The sequence below is a fragment of the Oncorhynchus keta genome, chromosome 30 (assembly GCF_023373465.1).
Source record: "Oncorhynchus keta strain PuntledgeMale-10-30-2019 chromosome 30, Oket_V2, whole genome shotgun sequence".
Lineage (NCBI taxonomy): Eukaryota > Metazoa > Chordata > Actinopteri > Salmoniformes > Salmonidae > Oncorhynchus > Oncorhynchus keta.
The window spans coordinates 28,292,228-28,307,626 of NC_068450.1; the positions used below are offsets into that span (position 1 = coordinate 28,292,228).

At 39.9% G+C, this 15,399-nt stretch overlaps 3 protein-coding genes and 1 long non-coding RNA gene across 4 annotated transcripts in view; 1 reads left to right on the forward strand and 3 right to left on the reverse strand.

Annotated features, from left to right (window-relative positions):
- Positions 1-2,488: 2,488 nt before the first annotated feature.
- nme5 (NME/NM23 family member 5) lies at positions 2,489-5,520 on the reverse strand. Its single transcript, XM_035744115.2, has 6 exons — positions 4,784-5,520; positions 4,187-4,349; positions 3,659-3,864; positions 3,208-3,308; positions 2,815-2,933; positions 2,489-2,681 (listed from the first exon to the last, which is right to left on the reverse strand). Exons 1-6 carry the CDS (start codon positions 4,801-4,803, stop codon positions 2,598-2,600), a joined length of 693 nt encoding a protein of 230 aa, XP_035600008.1. The 5' UTR covers positions 4,804-5,520; the 3' UTR covers positions 2,489-2,597.
- Positions 5,521-5,658: 138 nt separating this feature from the next.
- rack1 (receptor for activated C kinase 1) lies at positions 5,659-9,634 on the reverse strand. Its single transcript, XM_035744112.1, has 7 exons — positions 9,367-9,634; positions 8,537-8,708; positions 7,800-8,043; positions 7,348-7,458; positions 6,775-6,915; positions 6,077-6,187; positions 5,659-5,772 (listed from the first exon to the last, which is right to left on the reverse strand). Exons 1-7 carry the CDS (start codon positions 9,473-9,475, stop codon positions 5,707-5,709), a joined length of 954 nt encoding a protein of 317 aa, XP_035600005.1. The 5' UTR covers positions 9,476-9,634; the 3' UTR covers positions 5,659-5,706.
- Positions 9,635-13,100: 3,466 nt separating this feature from the next.
- The window catches only part of LOC118363365 (collagen alpha-1(XXIII) chain-like), a 76,932-nt gene continuing 74,633 nt past the window's right edge, over positions 13,101-15,399 (reverse strand). The window contains exon 25 of the mRNA XM_052488103.1: positions 13,101-13,883. Within this exon, the coding sequence (XP_052344063.1) occupies positions 13,881-13,883 (3 nt within the window). The 3' untranslated portion in view covers positions 13,101-13,880. The remainder of the gene's footprint in view (positions 13,884-15,399) is intronic.
- Positions 13,891-15,391, forward strand: LOC127913968 (uncharacterized). Its single transcript, XR_008087437.1, has 3 exons — positions 13,891-14,447; positions 14,652-15,161; positions 15,264-15,391. It is a non-coding gene; the product is annotated as an uncharacterized LOC127913968 (long non-coding RNA).

The following is a 15,399-nucleotide window of genomic DNA, read 5'->3' on the forward strand; positions in this document are numbered from 1 at the left end:
TGACAATATGATACATAATATAAAGAAAAGTTATTAAGCAATAAGGCCAGAGGGGGTGTGGTATATGGCCAATATACCACGGCTAAGTGCTGTTCTTAAGCACGACGCAACACGGAGTGCCTATATACAGACATTAGCCGTGGTATATTGCCCATATACCACAAATTCCAGAGATGCCTTATTACTGTTATAAACTGGTTATCAATGTAATTAGAGCAGTAAAAATAAAGTTTTGTCATACCCGTGATATATACGGTCTATTGTAAACTGGTTGCTTTGAGATCCTGATTGCTGATTGGCTGACAGCTGTGGTATATCAAACCGTATACCACAGGTATGACAAAATATTTATTTATACTGCTTTAATTACGTTGGTAACCAGTTTAAAATAGCAATAAGGCACCTCGGAGGTTTGTGGTATATTGGCCATATACCACACCCCCTCAAGCCTTATTGATTAAATATAACACGTCTGTCAGCCAATCAGCATTCAGGGATCGAACCACCCAGTTATTATAGTAATATAAACCAATCTCTATGTTATGACAGTATTATATGAACAGTTTACAGACTGTGCAATGCAATCAGTGAAAGCAATTACAACAGGTAACTGCCAAAATAACAGAAATACTTGAGCTGGTGCTTTCACACAGGTGTGGTTCCTGAGTTAATTAAGCAATTAACATCACATCATGCCTAGGGTCATGTAATAACATGTTGGACAGGCCATTATTTTTACAACCACGGGCATGCTCCCATCCACAGGGAACACGTGGTCACTGAATGGTTTGATGAGCATAAAAACAATGTAAACCATATGCCATGGCAGTCTCAGGCACCAGATATCAACCCAATGAACTAACTATGGGAGATTCTGGAGCAGTGCCTGAGACAGCTAGTGTTTTTCACCACGATCAATGAAACACCAAATTATGGATTTTTTTGTGAAAGAATGTCACATCCCTCCAATAGAGTTCCAGACACTTCTAAAATCTATGCAAAGGTGCATTGAAGCTGTTCTGGCTAGAGGTCGACCGATTAATTAGGGCCGATTTCAAGTTTTCAAAACAATCGGTGATCTGCATTTTTAGATGCCGATTATGGCTGATTACGTTGCATTTCACGAAGAAACTGCGGGGCAGGCTGACCACCTGTTACGCGAGTGCAGCAAGGAGCCAAGGTACGTTGCTAGCTAGCATTAAACTTATCTTATAAAAAACAATCAATCTTCACATAATCACTAGTTAACTATGGTTGATGATATTACTAGGTCAACTAGCTTGTCCTGCTTTGCATATAATCAATGCAGTGCCTGTTAATTTATCATCGAATCACAGCTTACTTTGCCAAACGAGTGATGATTTAACAAAAGCACAATCTTTGCACGAATGTACCTAACCATAAACATCAATGCCTTTCTTAAAATCAATACACAGAAGTATATATTTTTTAAACCTGCATATTTAGTTAAAATAAACTCATGTTAGCAGGCAATATTAACTAGGGAAATTGTGTTACTTCTCTTGCGTTCATTGCATGCAGAGTCAGGGTATATGCAACAGTTTGGGCCGCCTGGCTCGTTGCAAACTAATTTGCCAGAATTTTACATAATTATGACATGACATTGAAGGTTGTGCAATGTTTAGACTTAGGGTATTTCTATTTAGACTTAGGGTTGCCACCCGTTTGATAAAATACGGAACGGTTCCATATTTCACTGAAAGAATAAACGTTTTGTTTTTCGAAATGATAGTTTCTGGATTTTACCATATTAAGGACCTAAGGCTCGTATTTCTGTGTGTTTATTATATTATAATTAAGTCTATGATTTGATATTTGATAGAATAGTCTGACTGAGCGGTGGTAGACAGCAGCAGGCTCGTAAACATGCATTCAAACTTTACTGCGTTTGCCAGCAGCTCTTAGCAATGCTTGAAGCACAGCGCTGTTTATGACTTCAAGTCTATCAAATCCTGAGATTAGGCTGGCAATACTAAAGTGCCTATTAGAACATCCAATAGTCAAAGGTATATGAAATACAACTGGTATAGAGAGAAATAGTTGACCCGTCATAATTCCTATAATAACTACAATCTAAAACTTCTTAACTGGGAATATTGAACCACCAGTTTTCGTATGTTCTGAGCAAGGAATTTAACATTAGCTTTTTTACATGGCACATATTACAATTTTACTTTCTTCTCCAACACTGTGTTTTTGCAATATTTAAACCAAATTGAGCATGTTTCATTATTTATTTGAGACTAAATAGATTTTATTTATGCATTATATTCAGTTAGTGTTCATTCAGTATTGTTGTAAATGTCATTATTACATAGATATATATGTAATAATAACATTTATAAACACACTGAAACATTTAAAGAAATTAACCCCATAAATGGTCAGCTAAACACTGCAGTTCTTATTATGTACACCATCATATTGTTAAGCAATCCTCCCCTCCCAAAATGAAAGAGAAAATTGGTTCCGGTTGTCAAAATATCATTCTTTATTTCATCACAGGATTTTATGTAACAGCTTCTTGAACATGGATTTAACTGGTAAAGGCAGATGGTGTTTTCCGGTATCTGTGTTTATGCTGCTTCCTCCCCTGTTGCCCCATCAAATATTTGAGGTTTGTTGGGATTATTTCTGATCAGCCAATCTGCCAACCAAGTCTTCGGGGGGGGAAAACCCCCCCACAAATAACTGAATTAGTTGATTCAGATGAAAAAAAGCAAATGTAACGTGTACTAATGTTCATAGTGCATATTTGAATGCCCACATTTCTCATTCCACCCTGATACTTACAAAGGGGTCGACAGGCTTCTGTTTGCAGAGCTCAGTGAGTCCGCTGAGCAGCGTGGGGCTCACAAACCTGCCCAGGTAGTCTTTGGCTGCCTCTCCCATGGGGATGGGCTCGATCACAGCTGGACAAAGAGAGGGAGGGACCGACACACGGGTGTATCAGAGAGGAAATCAAAAGGGTATAACACACACTGAGCAGAGAGAAAACCCCCTCCAACTTCTATTTAACTGTTGTACTGTCTGTGTGTGTGTATGACACTCCATGCACTATAACTCAGGTTGTCATTGTCAATGTAAGAACTTGTATTAAATGGATTACCTTCGATAAAATAAAAGTAATCACAGGTGCTGAAGAAAAGTAAATATTCAATGTGTGTGTGTGTGTGTTTAACTCACAGTTGGGAAACATGAACTTGATCTCTTTCTCGGCTGAGGAGAATGAGTCGCTGCCGTGCACTGCATTCCTCAGGTCAGAGGTTCCGTACTTGGCTCGCAGACTTGGGGAGAGATACAAGATGCACATGTTAGCTTACAGTAGAAGTGCTGAGTCATACAGGGAACACATACAGTATTGTGTAGTACACATACAGTATTGATTGAGCACATGTACAATCACTCTGTACTGGTATGCATATATGCAGTCGGTAGGCATTAGTAATAAAATAACTAGGCCTACCGGTATTTGAACTGGATGGACAACATTTTTAAGAGCATTGGACCAGTAACCAAAAGGTTGCTGGTTTGAATCCCAGAGCAGACTAGATGGAAAATGTGTCACTGTGCCCTTGAGCAATGCAGCTACTTGTAGCTCTGACCTATCTGTACAATCCTCTTCCTTCTGACTGACCATTCTGGGTGAGTCTCCCTGGCCTTGGTGCAGTTAACAGGTCCTATGATAGTCTTCCAGTGGGCGATAGCCTGGTCTCTGGCCAGAGCTAGGGCGATGATGGGTCCAGAGCTCATGAAGGCCGTTAGGCTGGGGAAGAACAGCTTCCCATACTGCTCAGCATAGAAGTCACTGCACTGCTCCGGACTCAGCTGCAGCTTCCGTTTCTGTCAAAGAGCAGTTACACAGTCACACATTGTCACATACAGCAATGAATGACAAGTGTACATGGCAGACGTTGACCCTGCATGATCACGACTGGGGATCTACCTAACGCACCACACCCAATAATCCAATCAATCAAGTTTGTTTTGCCTAAGTCCTCCATCTATGCCCTTTGGCTGATTACTCTTTTCAATAGTAACCTCTGCTCTGGCCAGAGGAAGAGTACCCAAGAGAAAGTACACCCTCTTTGTGTTTACACATTGAGTCACACAAACTGCTTGCCAGCTGGATGGTCACTGCATGTCTCAAACAGTTAACACCAACCTGTAAAATTGTGAACCCAGATCGGAGAATGATGTCCTCAATCTCCTCAGCTTGGTGTATAGCATCAGGTTTGATCAACGCGAGAGTTCTCTCCACATAAATCCGAGAATGCATCTGATTCTTTGGAGTTTCATAATCCATAACGATAGCGCTTGTAAACAATCTTGACAAAATCAAAACATGGATAGGGGACGTTGGAATTAACTTCAACACTTTGCAATAGCTGGATTTGAATCTGTTAAAGGTCAAATCAAAACATTGTTTATTGTCTGAAGCTGACAGTCTGGTTTAGTTGTAGCCCAACCAGCACCAACGCAAGATGGCGCCATTATTCATTTTAAAATGACCAACGACGTAATAGTAACAGCGTCATCTTGCGGTCGGCTGGGCTAGGTTTGGCTCAATGTCAAAACCTGGCAGTCTGATGCGAACGTCAGCTAGCCAATTTAGCTACATACCGTATGTTAGATTCTAAATGGGATAAGGACGCTTGGCAAGTTAACAAGCGCTCAAAGCAGAAACATCAGCCTGAGGAGAAAAGTTACCTATGTTAAATATTTTTTACAAAAAACCCCCAACCCTGCTGGATATACAAACCTTTTCAGAGGCAAGTTCATTCACATCGACGTCGTTCGCATTGTTGCTAGGATACCCTTCTACGGGAAAGGATTTGGACAACTTTCATAAGTCCGTGGAGAAACAGGCCATGCCTAGACTTCACAGTTCATGCAGTTTAATATTCGGTGTTTTATCATGGAATTCCGAACGCACCATGCACCTACACTTAAGTGTCCGGATTCCTTTCTCCTGCGCTATATTCAAAATACCAGTATGTATTCTGCAAACGGCGGAACAGGCAAAATATGATAAACACAACTGATGGCAGTAGCCAACTAACCCAGCAAGTAGCTCTAAAGAAATAGCAAACTGTTTAGCAAAACTCCAGCCAAACAAAATTGTTTTTCTAAATACTAGCGAGCATGATGCCACCAAACAAGTTCCTCACAGGTAGGTATTTCCTAACATTATGAACAGGTGCCCCGTTCCAAGTTCGAGACAGGTGGGAGGAGTGCCGATGACGTAGCCAACTGCATGCGTTTCTGGTAGGCAGAATCCCAAGACCACCTCCGGAAGTGGTCAGCAAGATCTGAACAGACCACAAAGCGACTTGTGCGTCTCGACCAGTCTTTTCAATGCGATCCTAGAATTCTGATAGCCTAAGTCGCATGTAAGTGTAAAGTATAGACACGACCAAAGGCTCAGCATAACTACCATGAATGTGTGGACAGTGACCAATGATTTATACAGCATTTACAGTAAGAAGTTTGACAAAATGAGCCAGATGAAGTTACCAATCTTATGAACTATATCCCAGGTTGTCTAAATTTGTTGCAGCCAATACAGAACCAAAACCCAGTTATTACAAAATATAAACATGCCTGCATCAAATTGTACAAACGATTTCAACAAAGTTAATTTAAAACTGTATTTTATTCATCACTGAATCTGTGAAAAGGTCCTTATCGGGTTCCGATGGTAACCTGCCACACTCGGATCAGGTTATCGGTGTAGCCAGCAAACAGGGTCTGTTGAGAGATAAGAAACTATGAAAATGCAAAACTAAAAAGATATGAAAATTAATCAAGAGTATGTGTTTTTAACCATTCCAAGTGTTAAGGGACATGAATATGTAGTCGTTCCTGTACCCATCATTATTGCAGGACTTGTCGTCAGAGCCTAAGCTCAGGCAAGAAATGTCACTTTATAATCACAGGGCAAGGCTAAAAATAAATCCAACTGACACAGCTTTCTAACATGGCCCTGTTCTAGAAGTCCACCCAGGGTTCTAATAAAGTTCTGTGGGATGTGATGCAAATGGACATATCATACCTGTCCGTCAGCAGACCAGGCCAGAGAGGTGCACTGTGGGGGCTCGGCCTTGCTGTTGGTGCTGATCACCTCCTGTCTTAGCTCATCCACAATGATCTTACCCTCCAGATCCTGAAGGGAGGGGAGATTAACATGACAACAGAATTGATGGAGGCATGGGTTTGGACCAACTCCTATTTAAACGACGTGAACATGGTAATCACATTCTCAGAGCCGAAAATCCAGATGTTACAGAAATGACAGTTAGCAGAGCTCAGAAACAGCCTCTTTATCATCATAGACATAAGATGGCATTGGAATTTCCATCATCGCCCCTTGACAAAGTATGAATAAAGACAACACCAAACTCTTTATCTATGCATAATCACCTTACCCCTACCTACATGTACAAATTACCTTTACTAACCTGTACTCCCACACATCGACTCAGTACCCCTGTACATAGCCTCATTAGTGTTAGTTTATTTAGGAAACATTTTCTTAAAGAATATATACATTTACATTACATTTAAGTCATTTAGCAGACGCTCTTATCCAGAGCGACTTACAAATTGGTGCATTCATAGAGTTATGGGCTTGTAAATAAGCATTTCATGCTAAGGTCTATCTATACCGGTTGTATTCAGCACACGTGACAAATAAAATTAGATTTGAACAGCACCACCAGTGCTGATGTGTTCTGGGAGTTTGAGTCTTACCCAGATCTTGATGCTTGGGCCGGTGGCGGCGCAGAGCCAGTATCGGTTGGGGCTGAAGCAGAGGGCGTTGATGTTGTCACCACTATCTAGGGTGTACAGGTGCTTGCCCTCATTGAGGTCCCACAGCATGGCCTGACCGTCCTATAGGAGAGAATGGGGCTCAGGGTCAAAGGTCTGCCAAATGGAAGGTGCAAATTAAACATGCATGCTAGCTTTAAATGGTAACTGACATGAAATCAAGTATTGAGTCCATGGTCATTCATTGGGGAGACAGGCTATCAACAAGAGCCCTTCATGACAAATCTCAGTGGACAGGTGTGAATGAACTCTCGAAAGTGCTGGTTTCATTCAGAAACAGCCTCTTTATCATCATAGTGAAACAGAGAATGAGAATCCATCATTACTTTGAAACCAGCACATTTCTCTCTGCTACTTCTCAATTACTCCAATTCATACCACTGAACGGTGCATCAATTTAACCTGGTCACATTGACCAAGCAAGGGTAGAACTGTTGGTGAACTGTTTAAATCTATATTGTAATAGTAAATATTGGTAAAATGCTTTCATCATACCTTTCCACCAGAAGCGCAGAGGGAGCCATCGGGAGAGACGGTCACCGTGTTCAGGTAGCCAGTGTGGCCAATGTGGTTAGTCTTCAGCTTGCAGTTGGCCAGGTTCCACACCTAGAAACAGAAAGGGGTGGGGGAGACCGCATGTCAGGGTACATTAAGGGAAATGTAGTCTAGGTGTTTCAACCATTAAGTGTTACAAACATTGGATGAATGTGCAGTCTAGGTCCAGTACCCATCATCATTGCAGGACTTGTCAGATCCGAGGCTCAGGTGATAAAACTTAACATCGTAGTCATAGGGCAAGAAAGCACTATTTATCCTTAAAGCTTGATTTTACTACATCTACAGCAACCAAACCCCTCCTTAAGTACCTAAAAATCTCAGCTTAGTTCAATAAGGAACGCATCTCACTATCCTAGTGAGTCACAAGTGATGTACACGGTCGTCTGTACCTTGACCATCTTGTCCCAACCACAGGATACAATGATGGGGTTGCTGCTGTTGGGGGAGAAGCGCACGCAGGAAACCCACTCAGAGTGACTCTCATCCTGGATGGTGTACTTGCAGACTCCAAGGGTGTTCCACAGCTTGATGGTCTTGTCCCGGGAACCAGACACGATCTGGCGGTTGTCAGCAGAGAAAGCCACGCTCAGGACGTCCTTGGTGTGACCCACAAAGCGGCGGGTGGTGGTACCACTGGAAGGTAGAGCACAGCACTGAAAGGCCCATGCTACAGATGACTAATAACATCTAATGGTGTTGTTCAGGTCAACACTAGAGAAACTTAGGCAGCACATTACATACATACATACATACATACATACATACATACATACATAGCCATGTCTAATCTTTCACAGGTAAGAGCAGGTTGCGTTCAGAAACAGCCTCTTTATCATCACAGAGATACAGTTGGCATTGGAAGTTTCATCACCACGTTGGAACCAGCATTTGGACTCTCTGTCTACCTACAGAGGGTTTTGTTCCAACTCCGCAGTAACAAATTATAAACTAATCCTGGTCTATAGTTTAGAGCAAAATCATTTGAGTCAGCGGTTAAACTGCAACTAGAACAACTGCCTGCACACAATGTAGCCCTCAGGGACAGGAATGACCCATGTGTTGTTCAGGGAAAACCCTAAATGAAGTTGAACCATCACCCCACCAACCCACCGGTCTCTAGACTTACGTGGTGAGGTCCCACAGACGGAGGGTTCCATCCCAGGACCCAGACAGAGCGAACTGTCCGTCCGAGGAGATGACAACGTCACTCACAAAGTGAGAGTGTCCCTTTAGGGCGCGTTGGGGGATGCCATAGTTGGTCTCATCACGGGTCAACTTCCACATGATGATAGACTTGTCTGGAAAAATAACAATAATGCTGATTAAGTCATTAAACGGGAGCGAAAACAGTTGAACAGGGGTTAGTGTCTTTAGAGGTAGTGTTGTTATTTTCAAAACTATAGGTAGGCCTAACTAGTTGGCTAACGTAACAGGATGTTGACAGAAGCAGCATAACCATTTCAATTGTACTACTAGGTAACGTTAGCGATGTATGAAAAGCTAGCCAAGTAGATACCTAGCCAGCCGACTACCGGTATGTTGCCTTCACTGACAGCCACGTAAATTCATACAAGTTTCAATCAGGAACATGTCATCGGTTTCTATGTTAGTTACAATTAGAATAGCAGGTCTAGAAACGCAGGTTTCATAAAATGGTCTCCTGAACATTTTTGCCACTTGGCGGTGCACGTGGATGTCAGCAAAGTTGACGTTTGCTGCCAAGGGCTAGCTAGCAAGTAGTCGGACGGAAAACTTAGTTGGAGAGCAGTTTATCCACAAGCCATCATGTTTTTGAAGCACAACTTGCTTAGTACAATGTGCCGCCTAGATTGATCTCACTTTATATGACTCAGACTGTTCAAGCAGTCGCGACTACACAAATTTAAACAACCCAAGGCTAACATGCTAGGTGTTAGCCATATTGTCGTCCATCGTAGCGGGCGGAGAAGTGCTTACCTCGGGATGCAGACAGAATCATATCAGGAAACTGAGGGGTAGTGGCGATCTGGGTGACCCAACCATTATGCCCCTTTAGGGTCCCCCTTACTGTCATCTGCTCGGTCATTTTGGCGACGTTTTAGTGTGCCTTTTTTAAGGATGGATTTAGATTAGTTTGAGGGCTAGGTTTCCCTAGATCCTCTCACATTTAGGCACAGAGAAAGAGGAAGTTCTGACCCGGATGCAGAACATTTGAGGGGGCGATCGCGCGCAGAGTACACTGGGAGAACAGTTCCAACCCCTTCCTGCCCGTGTGCCGATTTGAGTTTTTACCTGGATTGTACTGTTCATGTGAAACAGTAGTATAATAATATTATTTGCAAGGTTGAAGAGACCATTACAAAGCTATAATTTAAAGCATACAGTCAATGTTTTTACATATCAAATCACATGAAATGTATGCATTTATCATTTTTTTTATAACACATCATTTGAATAGGTAGAAATCATTGAAAGTAGCAATCATGATATGGATGGTGATAATGTCAAAAAGTGCTCCCATAAATGTATTACAGTTACATAAATGTAAAGGCTGTAAAGGTGTGACATGAAATAGGCAATCAGCAACTATCAGGGCTCAACAGTGAGACCATTTTACTTGTGTATGCCAAAAATATTTTGCTAAGCGACCTGGTATTTTAATTTAGGAGCACCAGTGTGCCTAGAAACTTTAAAGATTCTTTAATACCTCAAATAGTTGTCAATGTGCTCCTAAATTTCCTTGTGTGTGCCTACATTTTTCAATTTAGGCGGACATGCTCCTCCTTTTAAAAAAGGTCATGTTAGAGTCATGGTTATTAGTAGGTCTAATGATTGCAGTTAGAATGTGTTATGGTCCTCTGCTCTGAATAATGTAGTAGTCCTATAATTTCCTAATGCAAAATACATATTCCTCCTAATTATAAACCTATATAGCCTACTTTTATAGCAAAAGGAGGGTAACTGAACTGATCGATGTGGAGACAGTCAGCCTTTGTGAGATTATAAAATAACTTTTAGTTCTGAGATTTCATTGGAATATAATTGCAGAAAATGGTTTAGAACAAATGACCAGAATATATTCAAGAAGGTAACAGTATATTTTACAGAGTTTATTTCAGTCTACATGTTGAGTTGACCAGATTTGGAATAATAAAGAGATAACGATAGCGGTGACAAAAATAGCTTAATTATTTTACGACCAAATACACAACCAAATTAACAAACTCTAATTCATCTAATTCTTTTTATGAAACACGCCAAACTGTCCTCAGACATTGTGTCAATAATGGATGGCAAATATTACTTAAAAAAATAAAAACCGATGATATCTGCCAAAGAAATAAACACATGTAATATTGCAGAGAAACATCAGTTTGTTAAAGGGCAATTCCACCACATTTCAACCTTATTCATTATCTCCAGTACCATATCAGTGTCTACATATGTGAAAACAGTGTGTTTCTATGATATGTGGTTACAAAGACTCCCTGGAGTCAAAATACATCTGTTTAAGCTAGATATATCTTTTTTTTACAGGTGCTTAAAAGAAGAAAGGTGAAAAAAGAAAGATGAGAAGAAAGGTGCTCTGTGATATTAAAAGTAGCGAATCTCATAGTGTTTGAATATCATTGTTTTTAAAATGTGTCATCGGGTAGACATTTTTTGCTTTATATTTTTTTCTACAAAACGTAGAAATGCGCTGTTTTCACATATGTAGACACTGGCATTGTGCTGGAGATAATGAACATTAGGTTGAAAAGCGCTGGAATTGCACTTTAAGGAAGGCACATTGCTGCATACAGTATGTCCAATACTAAATTACCTTTATGGAAGGCACATTGCTGCATACAGTATGTCCAATACCTAATTACCTTTATGGAAGGCACATTGCTGCATACAGTATGTCCAATACTAAATTACCTTTATGGAAGGCACATTGCTGCATACAGTATGTCCAATACTAAATTACCTTTATGGAAGGCACATTGCTGCATACAGTATGTCCAATACCTAATTACCTTTATGGAAGGCACATTGCTGCATACAGTATGTCCAATACTAAATTACCTTTATGGAAGGCACATTGCTGCATACAGTATGTCCAATACTAAATTACCTTTATGGAAGGCACATTGCTGCATACAGTATGCCCAATACTAAATTACCTTTAAGGTAGGCACATTGCTGCATACAGTATGTCCAATACTAAATTACCTTTAAGGTAGGCACATTGCTGCATACAGTATGCCCAATACTAAATGAGAATGAAAAAGGAAACAAATATGATTGATCACCACATCCCAGTTGGAAATAACACATTGTGAATGAAAATTCTGAAACTTGTGCATTAGTAAAGTACAATATAATGAAATAATGACTTATTAACTTCCATAGTCATACATTTCATAGCATAAATGTAGTATAATGAAACTCACAAGTTATAAGCTCCTTATATCAGTCATGTGCTGTTGACATTGAAATGGTGTGTGTGTGTGTGTATGTGTATGTGTATGTGTGTGTGTGTGTGTGTGTGTGTGTGTGTGTGTGTGTGTGTGTGTGTGTGTGTGTGTGTGTGTGTAGGGTTGATAAAGAACCATACAAGAAGACTAAACACAGAGTGATCGAGCACCAAGAAGATAGATCTCCAAAAGACAATCCATAAAGTTAGAAAGAAAAATGTAAATCCGAATAAAACCGTCAAATGAAAAGAGATCAAAATCTGTCTTTCATGATGTGATAATGTATAAAAAAACAAGTAGGTATAGTTAAACCAACCAACAATGACTACCTTTTTGTCAAGGTGTGCCAATGTGTACCAATGAATACAACTATTGTTAAATCAATGACTTTGGCTAAGAAAAACAAACAAACAAACAAACAATAACATTTTATGTCAGCAGCAAGAATCCATACTGTTGTTCAGAAAACAGTATTTAATCTAAATGTGTTTTTTTAGCTAAGGTTAAGTGATAATCCTTCAATATACTTCAAAACTGTACTGTCAACACTGTCAGAAAATACTGATGTGATATTTCTAATCGACTTATGTCTGATAAAAGCCAAATTAATCACAAAATGACTTCATATTCAAACCGTTTGTTCAACTTCATTGATGGAATACTGCATATTTGGGAATACTGCAAATTGCTCCAGTTCTGAATTTGAATTTAACACAATGAACTCAGTATATATTATACAAACACGTCCATGCACAGGAATGCAAATGTAACTCAACTAGAATAAAAGAAAGCATCACACTTGCTATCACTGCCAGTAAGCCACACGTAAATGGAAAGACTGTTAGAGACTTAAAGATTTCTCTTCGCAAACGACATACCTTAGTAACTTATTGCCTTAGTGTGCTGGTATGGGAGAGGTTTTCATGATGCTATATATTGCTGTGACTTATGTTGATCATGCATTTTAAATGGAAACACAAAATAAAAGATGTCATAAATACACTTTCATCATATCCACAGAATTGTATTACTACTACCACTATTATTATTATTATTATTATGTGACATCATAGGTAAATCCTTGCCTCTGTAGCCCAGAACCAACAGTGAGTGTGATGAAAACCACAACTACAATTTATGGGTGAGATCACTTCAAGTGAAAGTGGTAATGCAGTGTTCTGTGTCGCCCTCTCCTGGTGTATTTCCATAACACAGGATCTCAGTATTCCGAATAGAAGTGAATGGCACAGAACCGTTCCGTCACTCTCTAGAGGTTGTCTGTCCTTTGTGCCCTCATGTCTGTCTGTCCCGCGTCTTCTCTCTGTCCTCCAGACCTGCTCTCCCCTCAGGGCTGAGAGAGAGTGAGACATTTGCGTTTGAGCTTCTATCTCCTCCTTTCAAAAACAGAGAGAGGAGAAGAGAGCACTGACTACACTCCTCTGTCTATCACACCAGGAGGTCTGTCCATCCATGGGATCGAGCAGGGTGGAGCAAGCACACACCCCCAGGCAGCAACAGGGCCAGGCAGCAACAGGGCCAGGCAGCAACAGGGTCAGGCAGCAACAGGGTCAAGCAGCAACAGGGCCAGGCAGCAACAGGGCCAGGCAGCAACAGGGCAGACGATACTCCATTAGTAAGGCAGTCATTACCCACTCTCCCTATTCATCAACCCTCCAGCAACACGTGTGTCTGTCCGTCCATCCGCCCATCAGTCTGTCTGTCTGTTAGGTTAGAAGTCTGTTTGCTCCTATATTTCTCGTACCCGATGTTGCTCCAAGGTGGCTGTGTTCCATTTACTACATTTTACTTCACATCTAAAGGTGTACAAAAAATATCTGTATCGATAGACATATCCAGTCTGGTTAATACTGTTGATTCAAAATAACGTCCATGATTAAAAAAAAGAAGAAGCTCAATATATTATATAAAACGTTTCCATAAAAAGGCAAAAAATAACAAAAAAGCAATGTACTATTCAGTTGCAATATATACCATATCAATATGTACAGTGGCCACGCTTGATGTTAGTCATCACTGCAAGAGAAGGAAAGCAGGGATTATAGTGGGGGTCAAGGTCAAGAGGTCACAGATCAAGAACAACACAAAGGTTACTAACGTTAGCAAAGTCACTAGGGCTCTATAATACATGCTTTGTACTTACTCCTAATCATACTCTTAAGAGGATTATTATATAACATACGTGTTATAATCATACCCCAATCATATTTATTTATTGGGCTTAATACATGCTAATTGGTACAGTAAAATAATCTGAATTAGGGGATGATCATTGCATTGTTCACTGTTTATCTTGAAATTCTGGTTTGATTGACAATGTTCTCTCATCATATTGCATTTGGTTGCAAATGAATGTACTACATATTACTCAGGCAGGTATTAATGAATGTACTACATATTACTCAGGCAGGTATTAATGAATGTACTACATACTACTCAGGCAGGTATTAATGAATGTACTACATACTACTCAGGCAGGTATTAATGAATGTACTACATACTACTCAGGCAGGTATTAATGAATGTACTACATACTACTCAGGCAGGTATTAATGAATGTACTACATACTACTCAGGCAGGTATTAATGAATGTACTACATATTACTCAGGCAGGTATTAATGAATGTACTACATACTACTCAGGCAGGTATTAATGAATGTACTACATACTACTCAGGCAGGTATTAATGAATGTACTACATACTACTCAGGCAGGTATTAATGAATGTACTATATACTACTCAGGCAGGTATTAATGAATGTACTATATACTACTCAGGCAGGTATTAATGAATGTACTACATACTACTCAGGCAGGTATTAATGAATGTACTATATACTACTCAGGCAGGTATTAATGAATGTACTATATACTACTCAGGCAGGTATTAATGAATGTACTATATACTACTCAGGCAGGTATTAATGAATGTACTACATATTACTCAGGCAGGTATTAATGAATGTACTACATATTACTCAGGCAGGTATTAATGAATGTACTACATACTACTCAGGCATGTATTAATGAATGTACTACATACTACTCAGGCATGTATTAATGAATGTAGTACATATTACTCAGGCAGGTATTAATGAATGTACTACATACTACTCAGGCAGGTATTAATGAATGTAGTACATATTACTCAGGCAGGTATTAATGAATGTACTACATACTACTCAGGCATGTATTAATGAACATGCTACATATTACTCAGGCAGGTATTAATGAATGTACTACATACTACTCAGGCAGGTATTAATGAATGTACTACATACTACTCAGGCAGGTATTAATTAACGTACTACATATTACTCAGGCAGGTATTAATGAATGTACTACATACTACTCAGGCAGGTATTAATGAATGTATTACATACTACTCAGGCAGGTATTAATGAATGTACTACATACTACTCAGGCAGGTATTAATGAATGTACTACATACTACTCAGGCAGGTATTAATGAATGTACTGCATATTACCCAGGCAGGTATTAAGCCACACTGGACATTCAAATCCCCACT

Excerpts from the sequence above, each read along its gene's own strand:
- rack1 (XM_035744112.1), bottom strand. The coding sequence starts at position 9,475 with ATGACCGAGCAGATGACAGTAAGGGGGACCCTAAAGGGGCATAATGGT. Across the intron at positions 6,916-7,347 it reads TCTGCGCTTCTGGTGGAAAG|GACGGTCAGGCCATGCTGTG; the intron begins GTATGATGAAAG and ends TCTCTCCTATAG. Across the intron at positions 6,188-6,774 it reads GCCCAAGCATCAAGATCTGG|GATCTGGAGGGTAAGATCAT; the intron begins GTAAGACTCAAA and ends CCCTCCCTTCAG.
- nme5 (XM_035744115.2), bottom strand. The coding sequence starts at position 4,803 with ATGAACTTGCCTCTGAAAAG. Across the intron at positions 3,309-3,658 it reads AGGGAGACTCACCCAGAATG|TCTGCGAGCCAAGTACGGAA; the intron begins GTCAGTCAGAAG and ends TCTCTCCCCAAG. Across the intron at positions 2,682-2,814 it reads AGAAGCCTGTCGACCCCTTT|ACTTGGTTGGCAGATTGGCT; the intron begins GTAAGTATCAGG and ends CCCCCCCCGAAG.